We start from the raw sequence: 20030 nt of genomic DNA, 5'->3' as shown, positions 1-20030 counted from the left end.
TTTTTTTATACCCTTTCTAGATTCAATAATTGCTTCTGGGGCAAATTTTGTTTTGAGCCCTTATAGGGACTCAGAACTGCATATCTTGGTGAGTAACCAAAAATTTCCAAAGGCCCTGTGACCAAAAAGAGAGACAAGCATTTTGCACTGCCATTTCTAACAAATTCACAAGCCTAACATGTGATCAAACAGACATTGTCAAGAACTGAAGCAAAATTGTGGATTCTGTAAGTACAGCCCCTGAAGAGTCTTGGAGCCCCATACAAGACAAAAAAAATAAATAAATAAAGATCCAGCTAGAATCCAGTGATAGAAATGTTGTAATCCAATTTAGAAACTGCATCAAGGCCCAGTATAAACAGGTCCACAGGGCTGCAAAGAGGTTCATAAGAAATGACAACTAGCAACATGCTAGCTGCATACTTGAATGAATAGGATTGTATTTAAACGTTCTGCTTTAGATACTGAGTTAAAATCTCACAAAAAGAGAGTAAGGGAAGGCAAAGTCAAGAAAACATAACTCAAAGCCTATGCAAAACACTGTTCAAGCAGTAGCTATTATTTGTTTTTGACATTAGTCCACTGTTAGGGCTACTCAAAACAAAACACTAGGCCTATAAAATTAACTTTAAAAGATCCTAAAATACTTATATCATTCCTAAAAGCATTTTATCTTACTCCCATCTCCCCCACATGTGCAAATATAGGGTAAAGGTACCAATGATTCAATAGTCTTTGTAAAAAAAAATTTTTGCTACCCCAGAAGGCTTAATTTAAAAATTTTTGGTTTAAAAAGGGTTTAAGTATGTAGAAAAAATATCTACAAATCTAACTGTTTGATTAGAAGTTTGAAGTTTTAGTAGAAAAGGGTGGAAACTATTCAGATAGTGGAAGTAAAAAACTGGCCTCAAGTATAAGGATTAAGTTCGATAATCATATGAAGTCTAATTGTGTAACCTAGGTCTCTATAATGTAATGTGCTATCTGGAATGGCCCACTTTCTCTCAGCTTTAATGGTCCAGCAAAAATTTCTTTGTTGTTCACAGTTAAAGGGCTTTCAACATTTGGCTATTCAAAGTTAATCTACCAGTTTAATCAACTTCAAAAAAATTAGTTTTGAATATACTTTGTCTGGAAAGTCCAGAATTCTTGAAATATGCATGTCCTACTTAAGATTATTAGAAGTGTATGACACCAAGGAGTTTAACATGTCTCATTAGCATTTTGGGTTGGAGTGGGGGGGCTAGGAATTCCATGCTAATTAGGGGGGGGGGGGGGTCAGAGAGAATATTTTGTATTTTACAGCTTAGGATCTATTTGAAAGAAAACATGCATACAAATTTACTAAGGGAGGGTGTACTTCAAATTTATTCAATGATAAATGAATTTGGGTATTGTGATCAACCTAGTCAAATGCTTAAAAATATGAACATAACATGAGGCCAAGCAGCAGTTCCTCAAATGATGAAAAAATCTAGCATCAAATCAGTAAAATTATAATCAAAAACTAATGGTTTTTTTTTCATGTGAAATATTATTACAAATAATAATCATCAAAATCTCTTGTTGTTGAGAAAGTACCTGTAAATTTGACAACTATGTTTTTGTGAGAGGATCCTTGAATTTTGACAGTAATTGTTTCTCATGTGTTCTACATGTTCAGTGAAGTTTTAACAGAGTCACCTATATTTTAATAGGGCCTTTTGCTGTCTGTCGAAAATTTTGACAAAGTTACATTGACGTTAACTCCCCTCTTGCTGTTCAGCCTAGAGGACATTCTATGGCAAGTTGATTCTCACTTCTTAATAAATAGTAGGAGGAAATCATCTTTCCTGAAACTGTAATTCAGTCTTTCCTGAAACCATCCTTTGATAGTTGTAATTCTTGTCAGAAACTGTATGACAAGACTAACTATTATAGAATTTTCTTCTTCACTATCAAATCCTCCTAATAACATATATAGGCTTGGCTGCACTTTCTTCTGTCTGAAAAATTTGGTTATTTCACGTCTCTCTTGTTTGCTTTAACAGCACATTATCATCAAGTGTTCTATAGTTTCTGATGCACCACACTTAGGACACTCCTCAATCTATTCCAAAAATTTTGCTTTGTAACATCCAAATCCAGCATGGTGTGATCAGAGTTGAAACAGCTTCTTAGCTTCATATCTAGTGAGTTCTTTATACACCTTTGTTTCTATATTTCTCTGTTTTTTCATTGTCACAAAAAGATTCCCAGTCAAATCTGTATTCACTTTAAAACCCTGACGATCAATCACTTTATCAAATATCATAACTTTGTAAGGAGTGTCCATGTTGGTTACAAGTGTTCCTGATTCAACTGTGGATTTGGCCTTCAGATCTGCTATTTCATTTCCAGAGATCCCAATGTGGGCAGGAATCCACTGAATAACTACTTTCTTCTTTTTTAATATGTCTTGTAGTTTAATGTAACATATAAGGATATCTCTATTTGGTTTTGCGATAGTATTAGCATTTACCACTGCTTGAATAGCACTTTTTGAATCAGAGCAAATGATCACCTTGTCCTCTTCAACAGATTCCTCAATGAACTCCAGCACCTTCTTAATGGCGTAAATTTCTGCCAGGAATACACTGCTCTCTGGAGGTAATTTAAATTTTTTGGACATATTTTTGAAAGGGCACCAAAATGCTGCTCTTTCATCTACTTTTGATCCGTCAGTGAATAATGGAATGTATCCCTTGTACTCTTTTTCCATCAAGATGCAGAATGCCAAGTCTGCTGGAGTATCTTGGTCCATATTGAATTCTAATCTTGAACTGATCCTGTTTTCCTCCCATGGTGGAGGGACACCTATTTCACCAACTCTTAACATTTTGGAAAGTATTATATCAATTCCATAGCTTCTACAAATTTCTAATGCTGCTTCAAGACAATTGGATGGATTTCTTGCTTTAGATGTGTTGGCATTTGAATTTGGCTGAAGGAACATTTTTAATCAGTCTGGTATTCTACTACAGCAGATAAACATTTTGGACACTTGGGAAACAGTTTCATCTATGCTATATTAGCTGCCATTTTACCTTAATCTTATCAAGAAAAAGCCAATATGGCTACATTTTAGAGAAGATCAGATGTATCTTGATGCATTGTTGCTGATCCCATTTTATTTTTTTCAAAAAATAATCCATTAGTGACATTTTGAACATTACATAGCTAAAAAGTTGTTGGAAGCTCATTTGGTGTTGAAAACAGAAAACTAAGTGAATTTAACATTCTTTTCTTATGTGGGTGTATTTGATATAGTGTCCATTATCAAAAATAATGACATTTCAAGAGATGTTGTTCCAAGTCATGACTAGGCAGAGTTATCCTGTTTTGAAGGAAAATTTTGACAGTGGTTTAAAATTGGTTCCAAAATTGAATTGTTGAATCATTGGTGCCTTTACCCTATAACTAAAATTCTGTTTTTCCATTTTTTTATTTCATTTATGTTCCCTCTTTGCCATTCAATCTATTTAGACAAAAGGGTGATGTTTGGCAAAATGTATGGAACATATGTAATTTTGGCTATTTATTTGCACATTAAGGTGGAGGGGTATAGTAAAGTCAAGTGATTTTAGAGATGATTTAAGTAAGTATTTTAGGATTTTCAAAGTATTTTTCAGAATTATAAAGTGATTCCTTTGAGTCAGCCTAACTATAAACTAGTACCATTTGTTTCTCTTTTACATCAATGCATTCATATTTACTAGCTCATATCTTAAATCAGTTAACATTTTGGTCTGCAATTTATCTCTCTGTGTCATTGAGTAATAAACACATCCTGCATATTACAAAGTAATTTGACAACAAACTGTAAATATTGTATACAGCCAAGGGCTCTGTAACCCCATAAGGGGGAGGGGGCAATTGCAACAGCAGTGATCATCATATTCTATTCTATGCCCTATTGAGATAGAAACAATATTTCCCCAATCAATACTTTCCAACATACTGTTCATTACCATAATGTTAACATTAATAACATCTATTTTTCCATAAAAAAACAGATCATTCAATAAATAAAAGGCAATACCATCACCCACTCCTCCAAGAAAAAGGAAAAATTGTGTCAGAATTAAATTATATATTTACTATTGGTGCAGATATAATATCTAAATATTATATTTAACCACTGTTTTTCCTTGCTTGAATTGTGGTATCTTTGTTAACGCAGATATTTATTTTTGATGGTATATAGCATCATGTCATTGTGAAGTAATGCAAAGAGTTGAATAAATATATTAGGCTAGTTAAAAATGTGGATGAAAATTAAAAAAACATGAAAGTGTGATCAGTAGAAAGTTTTTGCATATTATTAAGTAGGAATTTCATTATAACTTATTTTTGTTCTCAAAGAGTAGTAAACATCAGAGCATTTTTCATTCAAGTCATAGCTGGTTCCACAAGCAGATTTGTTATTTGTTTAGTGGTTTCTGTACATTTCTTGATATTTTGAGGAGTAAATTTCTGTCACCAAATAGATAGCTATTTTGTACACAAAGTTTCTATGCAATTGTTATCATCACCAAGGACTTACATTCGTACAGTTTTAAGACATTGTCTCTATGTATATAATTCTGTTTGTACCTAGTATGGCCTACTCTGTGGCAAAATATTGTCTAAGTGACATGTGTTCTTCTAGAAATGATTCTTTTTCCTGGTTGTGTAATTTACTATAGGGTAGGATGAATTTAGATAGATAGACATTTATTGCAAAGCAAAAGTCTCTTTGGGCAATGGCAAAAAAATACATTTACACTGAAATTCATAATACATGGTAATAACACATATAACAATAAAAATAACAAAAATGTTTTATAACAATAACTAAACATAGTACATAATAATTACAAAAAGATACATAATAATGCACATTAGGGTGACCTTAAAATATTGATGTTGGAATTTTATTTGTCTCAACCCCACAAAATAACTCGCTTTTCCAGATATTGAGATGGCCGAAAATTTGAGCTCAATTAAGCAAGGTTAACCCATGCTGCTTGTTACTCAGAGTTTGAAAAAATCCTAATTTTTTGCCAAAAAGATGATATATGGAGCCATGACTCCAGAATGGTAAATAATAAAATCATAATGGTAAATAATAAAATCATCTCAAAAGAAAATCAGTGTTGTTCTTGAAACTTTATGTTCTTTACATAGTTTTTGTCATTTTTAGGAAAACAGAGTTACAACAGTCTTTAGTCCCAATAATGTGACCTTTATACCTTTAGGAGCCAGTTTGGGGTATTCCAAGAATTTTATGGGTTTTTACATAATCTGTCTTGGAATTACGTTTTTTTTTTATTAAAAAGTATTTTCATACTCAATGCTGATACAGAATGAGCTTTCTGCTCAAGTATAATCTTTTTTTCAATGGGGATTACCTGACTACCAAAGAAAGTTCCATTTGACAGGTAAAAAGGAAAAGGAAACACAGCATAAATATTGAACCTGATAAACAGTATCTACCAGGAAATTAGGATCCTGTTGGAAATGAACATCCCTGAAGAAGCTGTAGAGGATCTTGGACCATCTGAAAGCAAGAGGATTGAAGTTTCATTTGCAAGGGGTATTGAAGACATTTTAAACATGAAATTGGCCATTTTGTTAGATTGATGTAAGGTATCCAACAGAAATGTCACAAGAATTTTAATAGCTTCTCTAGAAGCACTAAATCTTAACCCTTTTGAATACAAAGTCTCGAAAACTTCATTACACCATAGAAGGCAAATGTTTAGAGAACAATTTACTAATATTTTTTTGAATAAGTAAATATTCCTGAAAAAGATCCCTTGGTTATCCACTGGGATGGTGAGCTTTTACTGGGTGTTTTAAAAAATGAACAATGTGAGCAAATAGCTATTGCAATTTCGTATGGCAAAAAGGAACAGTTGTTGGGAGTTCCTGTAATAGCAATCAGCTCTGGGTAGGAGCAAGTCATAGCTGTGTATGAATGCCTACATTAATGGGGTCTTTCTAACACTGTCAAGATGATGTGATTCAACAATACAGCATCCATCATGAGAAGACTCACAGGAGCATGTGTCATATTGGAGCAAATGTTAGGAAGATAGTTGTTATACCTAGCTTGCCATCATCATATCTTAAAAATTATGTTAAGAGGCATATTTGACACACAAATAGGACCAACTATGGGGCCTCATCCAGACACTTTTAAAAGATTCCTAACTGCATAGCCAAAGATAGATGAAGGACACTACAGCATCCAGCATGAGAAGACTCACTGGAGCCTAGATTGCCATCATCTTATCTTAGAAATTCTGTTAAGAGGCATATTTGACACAAAAATAGGACCAACTAATGGGCCTTATCCAGACACTTAAAAGATTCCTCACTACATAGACAAAGGAGAATACAATACAGGTATCATTGACAATCCAGTACAAAAACAGCTAACTCCAGGAGTAATTACAAAGGTTGCTGCTGAATTTGAAACCAAATTAACTGAGAGCCACCCCAGGGATGGCTTTAAAGAGCTATGGCAGCTGGCTCTGGTATTTATTGGATCTTTATATGGCAATGTTGTAGGTTTTAGAACTCCAAGAGTCATTCATCATGCTAGGTGAGGAAATAAATAATATTTGAAATGAACTGAATTCACTCATGAGCTGTCGTAATACAATGCCAGACGAAAGAATTATAATTAAAAGACGAAAAAAACTTTTTTTAATGTCAGTTAAACTATTAATAAAAATAGAACTTAGCAAAATAATTATGCATTGTGAAATAGTTAAATGCATACATACGTCAAATGATAAATAAAACAAAGTTGATATTTATTACATAATACGAGAAAAAATAGTTATATCTTTAACCCCCTCCCATAAAGTCAGACTTCAATTCTCTGACGGCGAATCATATTCTATGGAATATGATTCCTGAATTGACGGCTACAATATGTTCAAAAAAGTATGTTTATTATGGCTAAAGCATGTTCAAAAAAGTTTTAAGAATTAAAAAAAACGCCTAAAATTTTTGCTGACCTTTGTCTGTTTTTTCCTTTCTTTTTTAAGAAAAAAAAGAAAAAACAATTTCTTCTTTTCTTTTTTTCTTTCTTTTTAATCCTTTAAGGAGCTATTGCAGTTGGCTCTGGTATTTATAGGATCTTTATGCAGCAATATGTGTGTTTTAGAACTCAAGGAGCCATTCATCACGCTAGGTGGGTGGCAAAGGCTATTTACTGCTTTAAAATGTTCATTTTTTGCTGTCAATTTAAGATGCCTGAAGAAAAAGAATATTATGTGCATGCCATTCAAACAGTCCCAGCATCCTTACCTCAGCGAAGGTAAGGATGCTGGGACTGTTTTGAAAAACTGTTCATTTTAGTTTTATTGATTTTATCCTCTTGTAAGTTGTTTTTTCTTATGTATTGTTGAGGACGGGACATAGCTCAGCAATGTCAGCCCTTGGACATAGGGCCGAAATATTCATTATAATTTGTTTCCTACTGTCTTGAGAAATTCCCTATTATTCTTCTTGTTTTTGGTGTTTCTAATTAAAAAAAAATACTTAATAATGCACATGATACCATAAATAATTTATTTGGCAGGAGTTATCAGCTGCTTGGGCTAAACTGGGCTGCTTAGTCTAGGTTTTTCCAGAAATTTATAAAAGACAAATAATTGTATAGCAAAAACACTAACTCCTGTTTGTAAATATTTCAGTTAACATATCATGTTATTATGTAAAGAAACTACACTATCAATCAATCAATCCTTCTTCTGGAACCATGGGTCCCCATACGGGGGGTAGGGGAGGCTCCAGCCACTCCCTGGCTGAATGACGCTGCCTTGTATTTTTATATTTTTGTTTTGATATTTTTATTATACAGAATTGGAAGTGCTGATTAGAGCAGGTAAGCCCCTCCCCCTGTAAAATTCAGCTTATGGGTGCCCATGTCTGCAACATGTTATCTTTCTGTTATTTGACAATAAAAAAGAGGATTGTCCTGTCCTGCTAAGGCCAGTGCTGCCACACAAAAAAATGCATTTGACAATCCTTTATCTGCTTAATAATAAGTTCCTTGGGTATAAATAATGACAACATAAAAAATGACAACATTGTTGTTGTCATAAAAACGTCATAAACAACACAAATGTCACATTGTCATAAAATGTCATAAACAACAACATTGTTGTTGTCATAAAAAAGACAACAAATACATATCTTGCAACTTGCCAACTGAAACATTATAGGCAACTAGGCAATAACAACATTAATTATGTGTACTCCAATGTAAACAAACCTTATTCCTTTTGTTCTCTGCATATAATTTCTGAAATTTCTATCACTTTTGAAAAGATTGAATTTTTTGTTTATATATGACATTACTTATCCTCAGTAATCCTACATTTTCCAGGGTTAGCATGTATAAGTTACTTGACAACTAATGCAGGTTGTTTCAAGCAACAATCTTATAGCCTCTGACAGCATTTACATCTTGTAAAGATAAGCAGTTGGGCCTTTTGGAAAAGTAATCTTGGAGTTTTTTAATGTACTAAAAGACCATTTGTGTTTGAGAACTCCCTTCATCAAATAATAATATGGTGGGTCATAGGTTTCCTTTTAAGGTTTTTTCCAAAAAGTATGTCTTTGGAACCTTCTATATACAAGCTGGTTGGATCTATAAATATCCTCCTACTGAATATTTTCTTGCTCTCTACTGCTCATAAGCTTCTGTCAACATAATTAGTCTATATTTTAATATGCTATTGAATCTTTAGGATCCTTTCAACTATGACTCAATAAATAGTGCAAATATGGAAACCTCTGGGTATGAAAGACGAGAAGAGGATGAACAGAAGAGCAGGGAAAGTGATAAAATGGAACTTGACCCAGTTGGTTCACTTATCAAGTCCACATTAAAGAGGTCTAGCAGTGCCCCAATGATCAATGAGCTAGATTCGGCTGGGCATCAGTCATTAGACAGTGGATCTTCAGCACAAGCCACACCTATATATACTTCAGGGACATTATCTGCCAGGTTAATAGTTTTGTTTATGTTTATTAACTATCAAAACATGCGAAGTCCAGATGTTTAGTGACTTACTTGACTTAATTCTCCTACCAACTTGGTGCCAATGTCAAGAGTGCAGGAAACATCCTTCTCCAGTAATACTGGTCTTGACCTGCCATGGGTGCATCTTCAGGCCTTATTCTCACCTTGCTTAGGAAAAGACTTAAGAGTATAAAAAAAATTGCCCTCTTCCCCTGTCTGGAGATTCTTCCGTTCTAAAATGATTTTGAGCTACTATACCTCAAGCGCTCAGATTCTGGCTGTGGAATATTAATGTTTAAGTTCAATCGAAGTGGCGTCACTTGGCTTGAATTCCTCTACCCTATAGAATTTGAAGAATACCTTTTTTCTGGTATTTATGGAAAAATGGCGTTTTTACTTTTATTGAAAAAATTGATAAAATGAAAAAATTGCCCCCTCCCCCATCATAGATTTTCAAATATATGTTTTGTCCCCCCCCCCTCTAGCCTCCTTAAATTGACGCCACTGTTAAAGCCATGGTTACAGTAACAAATTCATTAGCCAGTGTACCATTGAAATTTTTTCATCTTCTGGTAGCAGAATGCTTTGAATTCTGCTTGGCAATGCAAGGCCTGTGGTTGGGTTTGTTCGTGACCCACCAAAATATTGTCTTGCTTCATTAGTGAGATCCGCACCCTACATTAGGAATCAGAAGCCTTGACCATTGAAAGAAAGAAAGTTCACATTCTGGACTGAGCAATCTTGTTGTAATTTAGAGTTTTAAAAAATGCATAAAAACGACCAAAACATTGCTTATATTATATATTAAATACTAGCTGTTGGGGTGGCGCTTCGTGCCACCCCAACACCTAGTTGGTGGGGGCGCTTCGCGGCCCCCCCCCAAGCCCCCCCGCGCGCGTAAGTCGTTACGCGCCATTGTAGTTGTGTCCCTATGTCCCACCTGTGAATATAGATATACTACGTAAAACTTGCGAATATACAACATTCTTCGCTGTCCCATTGTCTGTGCATATAAATAGATTGTCAGGTTTACCGACTCTTGAACATGCAACATATAATTGTCCATGGGAAAAACAATCCGTATTCAGATCTATACCTCATGATTCTATGATTGCCCTTGAGCTTTGTTGATGGTGATTGCTAATCGAACATTCCCTGTGTCCCCATCGTCATTTATATATCCCCCTGTGCCCCCCCGGCGTCCCCGTTGTAGTTGTGTCCCTGTGTCCCAGTCGTCATTTATATTCCCTGTGTCCCGGTCGTCATTTGTATCCCGGTGTCCCGGTCTGTATATGCATTCGTTTTTGAAATGGTATATGATGAAATAAATTTTTGTATTTTTCCCCTTTTTTCTTTTTAGTTTTTTTTTTTTTTTTTTTTTTTTTTAGTTTTGTTTTTCTCCTTTATTTTTCATTTTTTTTTCCTTTTTTTTCTTTTTTTTTTCTTTTTTAGTTTTTTAGTTTTTTTATTAGTTTTTAGTTGTTTTTTTTTTCTTTTTAGTTTTTTTGTAGTTTGTACCTTTTTTTGTTTTTTTAGTTTTTTTTTTTACTTATGTCCAGGTCGTCATTTATACTCCCTGTGTCCCGGTCGTCATTTGTGTCCCGGTGCTTTGTTGATGGTGATTGCTAATCGAACATTCCTTGTGTCCCGGTCGCTTTCTCTTTGAGTGTCCCGGTCGTCATTTATATTCCCTATTTGCCAGTGTCCCGGTCGTCATTTGTGTCCCGATGTCCCGGTCTGTAATTTCGTCAGTCGACACACAAACATGACGTCACTCGACAGCTTGAGCTTTGTTGATGGTGATTGCTAATCGACCATTCCCTGTGTCGCCGTCGTCATTTATATATCCCCCTGTGCCCCCCGGCGTCCCCGTTGTAGTTGTGTCCCTGTGTCCCGGTCGTCATTTATATTCCCTGTGTCCCGGTTGTCATTTATGTCCCGGTGTCCCAGTCTGTGATTTCTCTTTGCGTGTCCCGGGCGTCATTTATATTCCTTGTGTCCCGGTGTCCCGGTCGTCATTTGTGTCCCGGTGTCCTGGTCTGTGTATACATTCGTTTTTGAATTGGTCTTTTTTTTAGTTTTTTACCATTTTTTAGTTTTTTTTAGTTATACCTCATGATTCTAATGATTGCCCTTGAGCTTTGTTGATGGTGATTGCTAATCGAACCTTCCCTGTGTCCCCGTCGTCATTTATATATCCCCCTGTGCCCCCCGGCATCCCCGTTGTAGTGGTGTCCCTGTGTCCCGGTCGTCATTTGTATCCCGGTGTCCCGGTCTGTATATGCATTCGTTTTTGAAATGGTATATGATGAAATAAATTTTTGTATTTTTCCCCTTTTTTTCTTTTTATTTTTTTTTTATTTTGTTTAGTTTTGTTTTTCTTCTTTATTTTTCATTTTTTTTTGCCTTTTTTTATTTTCTTTTCTTTTTTAGTTTTTTTAGCTTTTTTATTTTTTTAATTAGTTTTTAGTTTTTTGGTAGTTTTTACCTTTTTTTAGTTTTTTAGTTTTCTTTTACTTATGTCCTGGTCGTCATTTATACTCCCTGTGTCCCGGTCGTCATTTGTGTCCCGGTGCTTTGTTGATGGTGATTGCTAATCGAACATTCCTTGTGTCCCGGTCGCTTTCTCTTTGAGTGTTCCGGTCGTCATTTATATTCCCTATGTGCCGGTGTCCCGGTCGTCATTTGTGTCCCGATGTCCCGGTCTGTAATTTCGTCAGTCGAAAACATGACGTCAGTCGACACACAAACATGACGTCACTCGACAGACACACACACACACAGACAACTTATTTATATATATATAGATTTATTATAATATTATATCATAATTATATATATATGTATATATAATTTTTTGATTATATATGTAATATATTGCAATTTTATATTTAATATATTATATATGTTAAATATAAGTGTAAATATGTCATACTTCAATTTTTTGCTGTATCTTGTCGATGACATATTTCCATTTGAGGGGTTCCCACGTTATGCTATATTTGTATACGGGGAGATTTTCTATCCCGAAATTTTATTGCACGTTCCATCTCCCCTAATGCTAATTCTTTAAATCAAACCTAATCCCCACTTTTTATGATTACTGATCTCTCATTCCTGATACAAACACCTATAAATCCTTGGCTATTTAGGGAAAGGTTGGATATTTGTTTTTTAAGTTTACTATTGCAAACCCAGATGGGCCTAATTAGCATCTCAGAGTCCAAGTTAAAAATAAAACCACAAAAAAGGCCAAAAAATTGAGAAGAAGAAAAAAACAATTCAACATCAATGCAAAAAAACAGGATAAATCAAGATTCGTGTAAAACTGGTTAAATCACAAACTGACACGTAACAACAAAGAATAAATTTATTCAGTAAATATTAGCCTTCGTTAGGTAAAATTAGTTTAAAGAAAATATATTTAACGAATCTTATAAGGAATCATTTTGCCTAATTTAATATCTGTAATCTACTCTTTGGTAAATACAAAATTCCGTTTTTTTTTTGGAGGCTTCAAAACTGCTCAAGGGCTCCCATGCTTGTTAATTTTGGTTATGTAGCTTTCATCAAAAGGCAACCCTTTGGTGGTGTTTTTCCTTCTTTTCTAAAATTTTGCACAAGTTATATGATACTAAAACTTTTTGTGGGGAACTCAATTAATTTTGCACTCTTTGAGATCATATTTTTTGGCAAACTTTATTTTTTTTTAAACTTTATTTATATTTTTTTTGAAACTTTTGATTATTCTGAAACTTTTTCTTTTCTTTTTTTTTTTAGCTTAGGATGGTATTATTGTTGGTGACCTGACGCTTACTGCTTATTACAATGAACAGTTTTGGTAAATGTAAAAAATAGTATTTTTTTATAAAATAGCAATAATAAAATAAAATAGTAGTTATATTTTGAAATGAAAGTCCAAATTATGCTTGGAATTCTGTGAAGTGTCTTTTCAACAGGCTAGGTTTATAAATCTTTAGAAACCTTGAAGATTTTTTTTTTTTAATTCTCATCTGAAGTTTTCTTTTTCAATTCTACTACTGTTTGCAATTTCTTAAGTTGGACGTATTGTTTTCTTTCAGGGCATCGCCAACGATTTCGTTTTTTGCTAGTGACAACAGAACCCGCCGTTATAGTGCAAGTTATGCTCCAAGTTCACCTGTGAGTTTCTATTCATCTCTCTCCCTCTCACTCGTCTTCTCCCTCTTTCTATATCTGTTTCTCCCTCTCTCTAATATGTTTCTAAGATAAGTGAAATGCATAAAACCATTTTAAGAGTTCAGTAATATTAAAAATACAAAGAACTATTTTAAGTTATTAAGCGCATATAAAAAAGTACTTTCTCTCTGTTTATTTCTCTCTCTCTCACACACACACTCTCTCTTTCTCTCTTTCAGTCTTCCTTTCTCTCTCTCCTTCTCCCCCCCTCTCACTCTCTTTCTCTCTCTCTCTCTCTCTCCCCTCTTTCTCTTGACATGCATTAAAATACTTGTTTAATGTTGTTTCTCAATATAGATTTTTACTAATACTTGATATTCAATTTTTGATGCTGGAATAACAGCATCACGCCACCTGATGCTGACTTTGACAGCACTGATATCACTGATATGATTTGACAGCACTGATATCAAACATGTGTTTGGATTCTAAAAATTGGTAAAAGCTGATCTTTGGTAGAAAAATTTAAATTTTGTAAAATAACATCTTTTGCTGATATTTTCTTTTTCTGCTTTTATCCCAATCCTTTTTAATACCCACCACATCAGAATGCTTATTTAATATTAAGGTAAAATTCTAGTTAATTGACTTCTTGTTATCTCGGAAAGGGTTTAGGTTAGGAAAATGAAACTTTCAGGGATGGGTCTACAGGCTAAAGTATGTCCCGGGAAGGTGTTTTAAAGTACCCACCTCCACTCCTTCTCCCTCTAGAGGGCTCTGAAATTTTTACCTACATGACAGGTCTATACCTATTGAAATTTTGACAAAACGACATTTTACCTTAATTTTCAGTTACTAGTTGCTTTTTCTCTGCCTTTAGTTCTAAAAATGCAGTTCCTGTTATTTGAGTAGAATTTTGAGCCATATCAATGTGTTTTTTCAAAATTTAGGAAATGTATTTGCATATCTTTAAAACCTTATAAAATAGAATTGAGCAAAGTTATGAAGCTGAAAACAATTTTGTTGTACTTTAATTAAGCAGAAGATCTATTTTGCAAGGTTTCACTTGTATAACACACATATTTTAAAGGTTATCAGAGGTCAGGGCCCTCTAGAGGGAGAAGGAGTGGAGGTAGGTACTTCAAAATACCTTCCCTGGACATACTTTAGTTTGTAGATTTATCCCTGAAAGTTTCATTTTCCTAACCTAAACCCTTTCTGAGATAGCAAGAAGTCAATTAACTAGAATTTTACCAATATTAATATATTGCTTTTTTATAATTATTTCCTTTTTTGTAATCAATGTCTAGCCGTTGATAGGGTTGAGGATTTTCAAGTAAATAATAAATTAAGCAGAGTGAATTGGAGAATAAGCATCTGCATGTGTGTTAGCCTCACGCCACCTGATGATGTGGTAGCTCACAAGATTGTAGACTAACCTTTGATAACATATCTTATCAGTCCATAGACTATTGACCCCTTTGTGAAAAATTTTCATCTAACACTGAGGTAATTATCATTAGACGATGTATGTTCATTTCTATTGAACTTATTTGAGGGAGGCCACACATGCCACTTGGTAGAAGAGATTTTATCCGAAGTAGAAACCATGCATATTTATGGTATTTTGTGCAACAGATAACTATATACTTTACTTACTTTACCTAGGTCTCCTGCCGGGCGCTGCTCAGCGTAGAGGGAGGGTTACGTCTGCCTCCTCTAAGTACAGAGGCATTCGAAGTAGGTGTCCAAACCCTCTTAAGGCACGCTTGGCCGCTTGGGTTGAAAAGCTAAACTGCTTGGTGAGCTGCAGCAGCTTCTGATTACTCGCGAAATCAATCTTCGATCCATCTCAGGCTCTTCAACTGGAATACATCGATGACCTTTACGGTTGATGCATGACATGTTTCATCTCCGTAATGCTTTACAGAACCGACGAGGGTGTTGAAAATCCGCAGTTTAGGTGAACGACAGAGGCTCGGTTTTTGCCAAAGGTGACTGTTCAGCCTGCCCATGGCAGAAGACGCTTCGGATATCCTTGCTTGTAGCTCGGGAAGAAGCTAGTCATCTTAAGAAATTGTAGAGATCAGGTAGGTGAATCTTTGGACAACTTCAATGCTAGTTGCTCTATCTAGGCTAACCGGAGAAATGACAAGAAAAGACTGGTCTATGGCAGTAACTTTTGTTTTGTCCTAGTCTATCTGCACTCCCACATTTGCGGCCTTTTTTCGTAAGATTCAAAACGCTTCCAGCAACTGATCCATGGAGTCTTCTAGCATGGCCAAGTTGTCAGCAAAATCAGCATCTAAGATGAGGCAATCTCCGAACTGGAGCCAAAAGCTGAGACATAACGTGGTTTTCGATGGCATTGAAGAGCTCTGGGACCACTGCACATCCTTGACGTACTCCTGTCGTGATTTGGAAGAACGGGCTGCGCCGGCTGTTGACTTGAGCGCAGCTCTCTGTACCATGGTGTAGAGCTTTGAAGAGTCGGCAATATTTCTCAGGGAGGCCAATCGATTCTAGAATCTGCCAAAAAGCTTCTTGGTCCACTGAGCCGAATGCAGCACGGATACCGACGAAGGCAAAAAAAGCTTTTCGTTGGAAGCCTGTGGCTGTTTCTATTATCTATCGAATCGTGGAAATGTGTTCTATGGTTGAGCGGTTCGACATAAAAGCAGCTTGCTCCGGTCGCCGAATCCTACGAGCAGTATTCCGATATTGATCCAGTAGGACCATCAAAAAAGTTTTCAGGGGATTGACAGTAGAGTTATTCCAGGGTAATTCGAGCAGTCGCTTCTAGAGCCTTTTCTCATCCATAAGGTGATAATGATACCCTTCCACCAATCTTCAGGGATTATCTCAGTTTGCCAGATTATGGAGCAAAGGATGTGAATGAACAGGAGCATTGCATATTTCAGCTGTTCAGAGCTTAAGCCATAGATACCAGCAGATTTATTATTCTTGAGCCTTTTAACTGCATTTTCGATCATAACTATACTGAATATACCACTTCAAACGTGGATAAGAAGTGAATAATACACTTCAGCAGTTTCGAGATAACAATATACCACAATATAATTTTATCGGTAACTTTTTGTTAATTTTCTCGGGGCGATCTCGTATTCACCTTGTATGTGACAGTGTCTGATGAAATTAATGAATCTGCTGAAGTGTTGTAAGGAACTTTTTAAAATCAGAATTTACAGCTGTGCTGAATAGTGTAAACCATAAAAATCGTCAGGATTCCTGAAAATCTTGAATAGATTAATCAAATTAATCAAAACCCTTGAAGTACCAAAGACAAAAAAAATTGCCCCCTAGATCCATCTTAGGACTATTTATAGCTGAAAACCGCGTTTTTTTTTACTACTACTACAATTAACAAATTCACCACAGCACCAAGCCGCCTGAGGCCAACGCAGCTACGCACCCTCCTCCTCCATTCAAATCTATTCAAAGCCTACCTCTTTACATCCTCCCACCCCAACCGCGGACGACCTGCTTTCCGTTTAGCCCTAGACAGTTGGCCGAAAAGGACAATCTTCGGCAGTCTGTCATCCTACATCCGCAGAACGTGCCCTAGCCATCTCAACTTTTCTCTCATTATAGTCCTGGAATGCGGTATTGAACCACACTTTTCATATAGCCTACTATTAATTACAGTTAATCAGAACAATCCTTAGGCAATTTCCAGAGGAAAACATCTGACAAATCTTCATCTGCTTTTCGGAGCACCTATGCTTTAGAACCATATTTGACCACTGTCATCACTGTAGCTTCCAATATTCTAATCTTGGTTTGCAGAATTATCTTCCAGAGGCTATCTTCCTGTGCAGTTTTTAGGCAGTATCACATTTTTGAAAGTGCTGCCACATTGAGCAGTGAAAATAAATAGGCAGAGCTAATTGTTTAAATTGACAGTGCTTTTCATCCATAATAATTTAAACATTAACTCTCTGTTGGTGACAAAGACAGCTATATCTTCAGAGAAAAGCTGCATCTTCTTAAGCTGTTTAGTGCCATATTTTTTTTTTTAGCTTTTTTTAGTTTTTTCCACTGATTTTTCTTGTTTTTCGGTCTGTCGGTCGGTCTGTCTGTCTGTCCCGGTTTTGCTTTAGGCACTTCCAGATAAGATAGGACGATGAAATTTGGCAGGCTTATCAGGGACCAGACCTGATTCGTTTCCCCGATTTGACCATCGGGGAGTGGGAGGACGGTTAATTCGGAAAAATTAGAAAAAATGAGGTATTTTTGACTTATGAACGGGTCATCGGATCTTAATGAAATTTGATATTTAAAAGGATATCGTGTCTCAGAGCTCTTATATTAAATCCCGACCGGATCCGGTGACATTGGGGGGAGTTGGAGGGGGAAACCTACCATCTTGGAAAACGCATAGAATGGAGGGATAGGGATGAAACTTGGTGGGAAAAATAAGCACAAGTCCTAGATACGTGATTGAAATAACCGGAACGGATCTGCTCTCTTTGGGGGAGTGGGGGGAGGGTTAATTATGAAAAATTAGAAAAAATGAGGTATTTTAACTTACGAAGGAGTGATCTTAATGAAATTTGTGTAATTGGGGGGAGGGGAGTTGGGGCGGGGGAAACTGGAAATCTTGGAAAAGGCTTAGAGTGGAGGGATCAGGATGAAACTAGGTGGAAAGAATAAGCACAAGTCCAAGATACGTGACTGATATAACCGGACCGGATCCACTCTCTTTGGGGGAGTTGGGGGGGGGGGGGTTAATTTGGAATAATTAGAAAAAATGAGAAATTTGTAACTTACAAACGGATGATTAGATCTTAATGAAACTTGATATTTAGAAGGGTCTTGTGCTTCAGAGCTCTTATTCTAAATCACGACCAGATCCGGTGACATTTGGGGGAGTTGGAGATGGGAACCCGAAATCTTGGAAAACGCTGAGAGTGGAGAGATCGGGATGAAACTTGGTGGTTAGAATAAGCGAATGTCGTAGATGCGGGATTGACAAAACCGGATTGTGTCCGCTCTCTTTGGGGGAGTTAGGAGGAGGGGTCCAGTGCTTTGACGAGTTTGGTGCTTCTGGACGTGCTAGGACGATTAAAATTGGTAGGTGTGTCAGGAACCTGCACAAATTGACTTGATAAAGTCGTTTTCTCCGGTTCGACTATCTGGGGGCTGAAGGGAGAGGAAAAATTAGAAAAAATGAGGTATTTTTAATTTACGAGTGGGTGATCGGATCGTATTGAATTTTGATATTTAGAAGGACCTCGTGTCTCATAGCTCTTTTCTTAAATCCTGACCGGCATTAAGCCTCTGATTTTTCTTTTAAATCAATCTATTGATTCTTAGAATTTTGCTAGAGCTCATGCCATATGAGCTCTTGGCTCTTCCGGCCTCGTCACAAGTGCCATATGAGCTCTTAGCTCTTGTTATTTTTATTTCTTCAATGTACAATTTTCAAAATATTTACAAAAGCTATGAAAGGTCTTAGAAAATATGCAGAGACCTCATCAGAACGTAAATCAATAGCTCTTTTTTTTAAGTAGCAATAAAAGTTTTGTCATAGAAAAGCTGCATCTTCTTAAGCTGTTTGGTGCCTTTTTTTTAGCCTTTTTTAGTTTTTTTCCTCTGATTTTTCTTGTTTTATCTTTATTTCCTCAGTGTAAAAAATATATACAAAAGTTTCAACGTAAAAAATATAGAATTTACGGTTGTTTTTTTTTAAGAAGAAAGATATTTATTTTCATTTTTTTTTGTTTACCAGGGATGATAGTATCTAATGAAAGGTCTTAGAAAATATGCAGAGACCATATCAGAATGTAAATCAAAACTTCTTTTTTTAAGTACCCATAAGAATTGTGCCACAAAAAAGCTGCATTTTCTTAAGCTGTTTGGTGCCATTTTTTTTTTCCACTGATTTCTTATTTTTATTTCTCAATGTACAATGTACAAAACATGTACCGAAGTTTCAATTTACAAAGTATAGCATCAATTTTTCCACTGGTTTTACATCCACATCTCTTTTTTTTATTAGACTTGTCGTGCGTTATTATCAAAAATTGCATTTGGAGGTCTTTTTGAATTGAAAAATTGCATCGCCGTTTTGTACCTAATTTTCTTAAGATATATGGTTCTATGTTAGTTTCCATTCAACAAATTCAATTAGTTGAATTTGTTAATTTCAACTAATTGTAATTTGTTAATTTCAACATGTTTACCGTCCTTGGTGCTTTAAGTCAGCTGCACCAAACAGTATCAATTATAAAAGTCTTCAATTCCGTTACAATCTTTGTTTTTATTAAAAATCTTAAACCGATAAATCAGGCTCCCAAACGTTATTCAGTCATGGCCCACCAACGAGTTTCTAAAATCCTTATGCTAGTGATATTTAATTTTGTTATTAAAAATTTTAGATGTATTCACTCAAGGAAGCTGAAAAGGCCATTAACTTCGGTTTTTTTGGTCGCCCTTAGTCAAGAATTGACGACGCTTCTTGACTACTAAGGTCCCTACGTCGGCCCTGCAGAGCATTCCTGCAGCTTGATTCGATCTCTGGGTCCCGTATTACCAAGCTAAGGTCAAATCCACTGCGCCACCACAGGACTGTGTTGCAGTACTATTATGTATTTTTCTTTCTCTTTAAATGCATATGGACGTGACGTCATTTACATGAAAAATGTTTTTTTTTTTCAAAATTTAAGCTCGGAAGTATAGTCAGCCAGAGGGTGCATGTCCTGACCATGCCCAACCGATGGGGCCTGCACCCTATGCTGGGAATCACTGGGGGTTACGCTGGGAATCACTTAAAATGAAATTCGTCAAAATCAACTATAAATCT

At 35.7% G+C, this 20030-nt stretch overlaps 1 protein-coding gene across 4 annotated transcripts in view; it reads left to right on the top strand.

Annotated features, from left to right (window-relative positions):
• Positions 1 to 20030, top strand: part of LOC136037416 (P2R1A-PPP2R2A-interacting phosphatase regulator 1-like) — a 32719-nt gene that overhangs the window by 611 nt on the left and 12078 nt on the right. For all 4 annotated transcript variants that reach the window (XM_065720178.1, XM_065720181.1, XM_065720179.1 and 1 more), the window contains exons 2-3: positions 8772 to 9031; positions 13129 to 13207. In XM_065720178.1, coding sequence (XP_065576250.1) covers positions 8808 to 9031; positions 13129 to 13207 — 303 coding nt within the window. In that variant the 5' untranslated portion in view covers positions 8772 to 8807. The remainder of the gene's footprint in view (positions 1 to 8771; positions 9032 to 13128; positions 13208 to 20030) is intronic.

The sequence above is a fragment of the Artemia franciscana genome, chromosome 16, assembly GCF_032884065.1.
Source record: "Artemia franciscana chromosome 16, ASM3288406v1, whole genome shotgun sequence".
Lineage (NCBI taxonomy): Eukaryota > Metazoa > Arthropoda > Branchiopoda > Anostraca > Artemiidae > Artemia > Artemia franciscana.
Note: the sequence above shows the minus strand (reverse complement) of the source record. Positions and strands in the feature narration are given on the sequence as shown.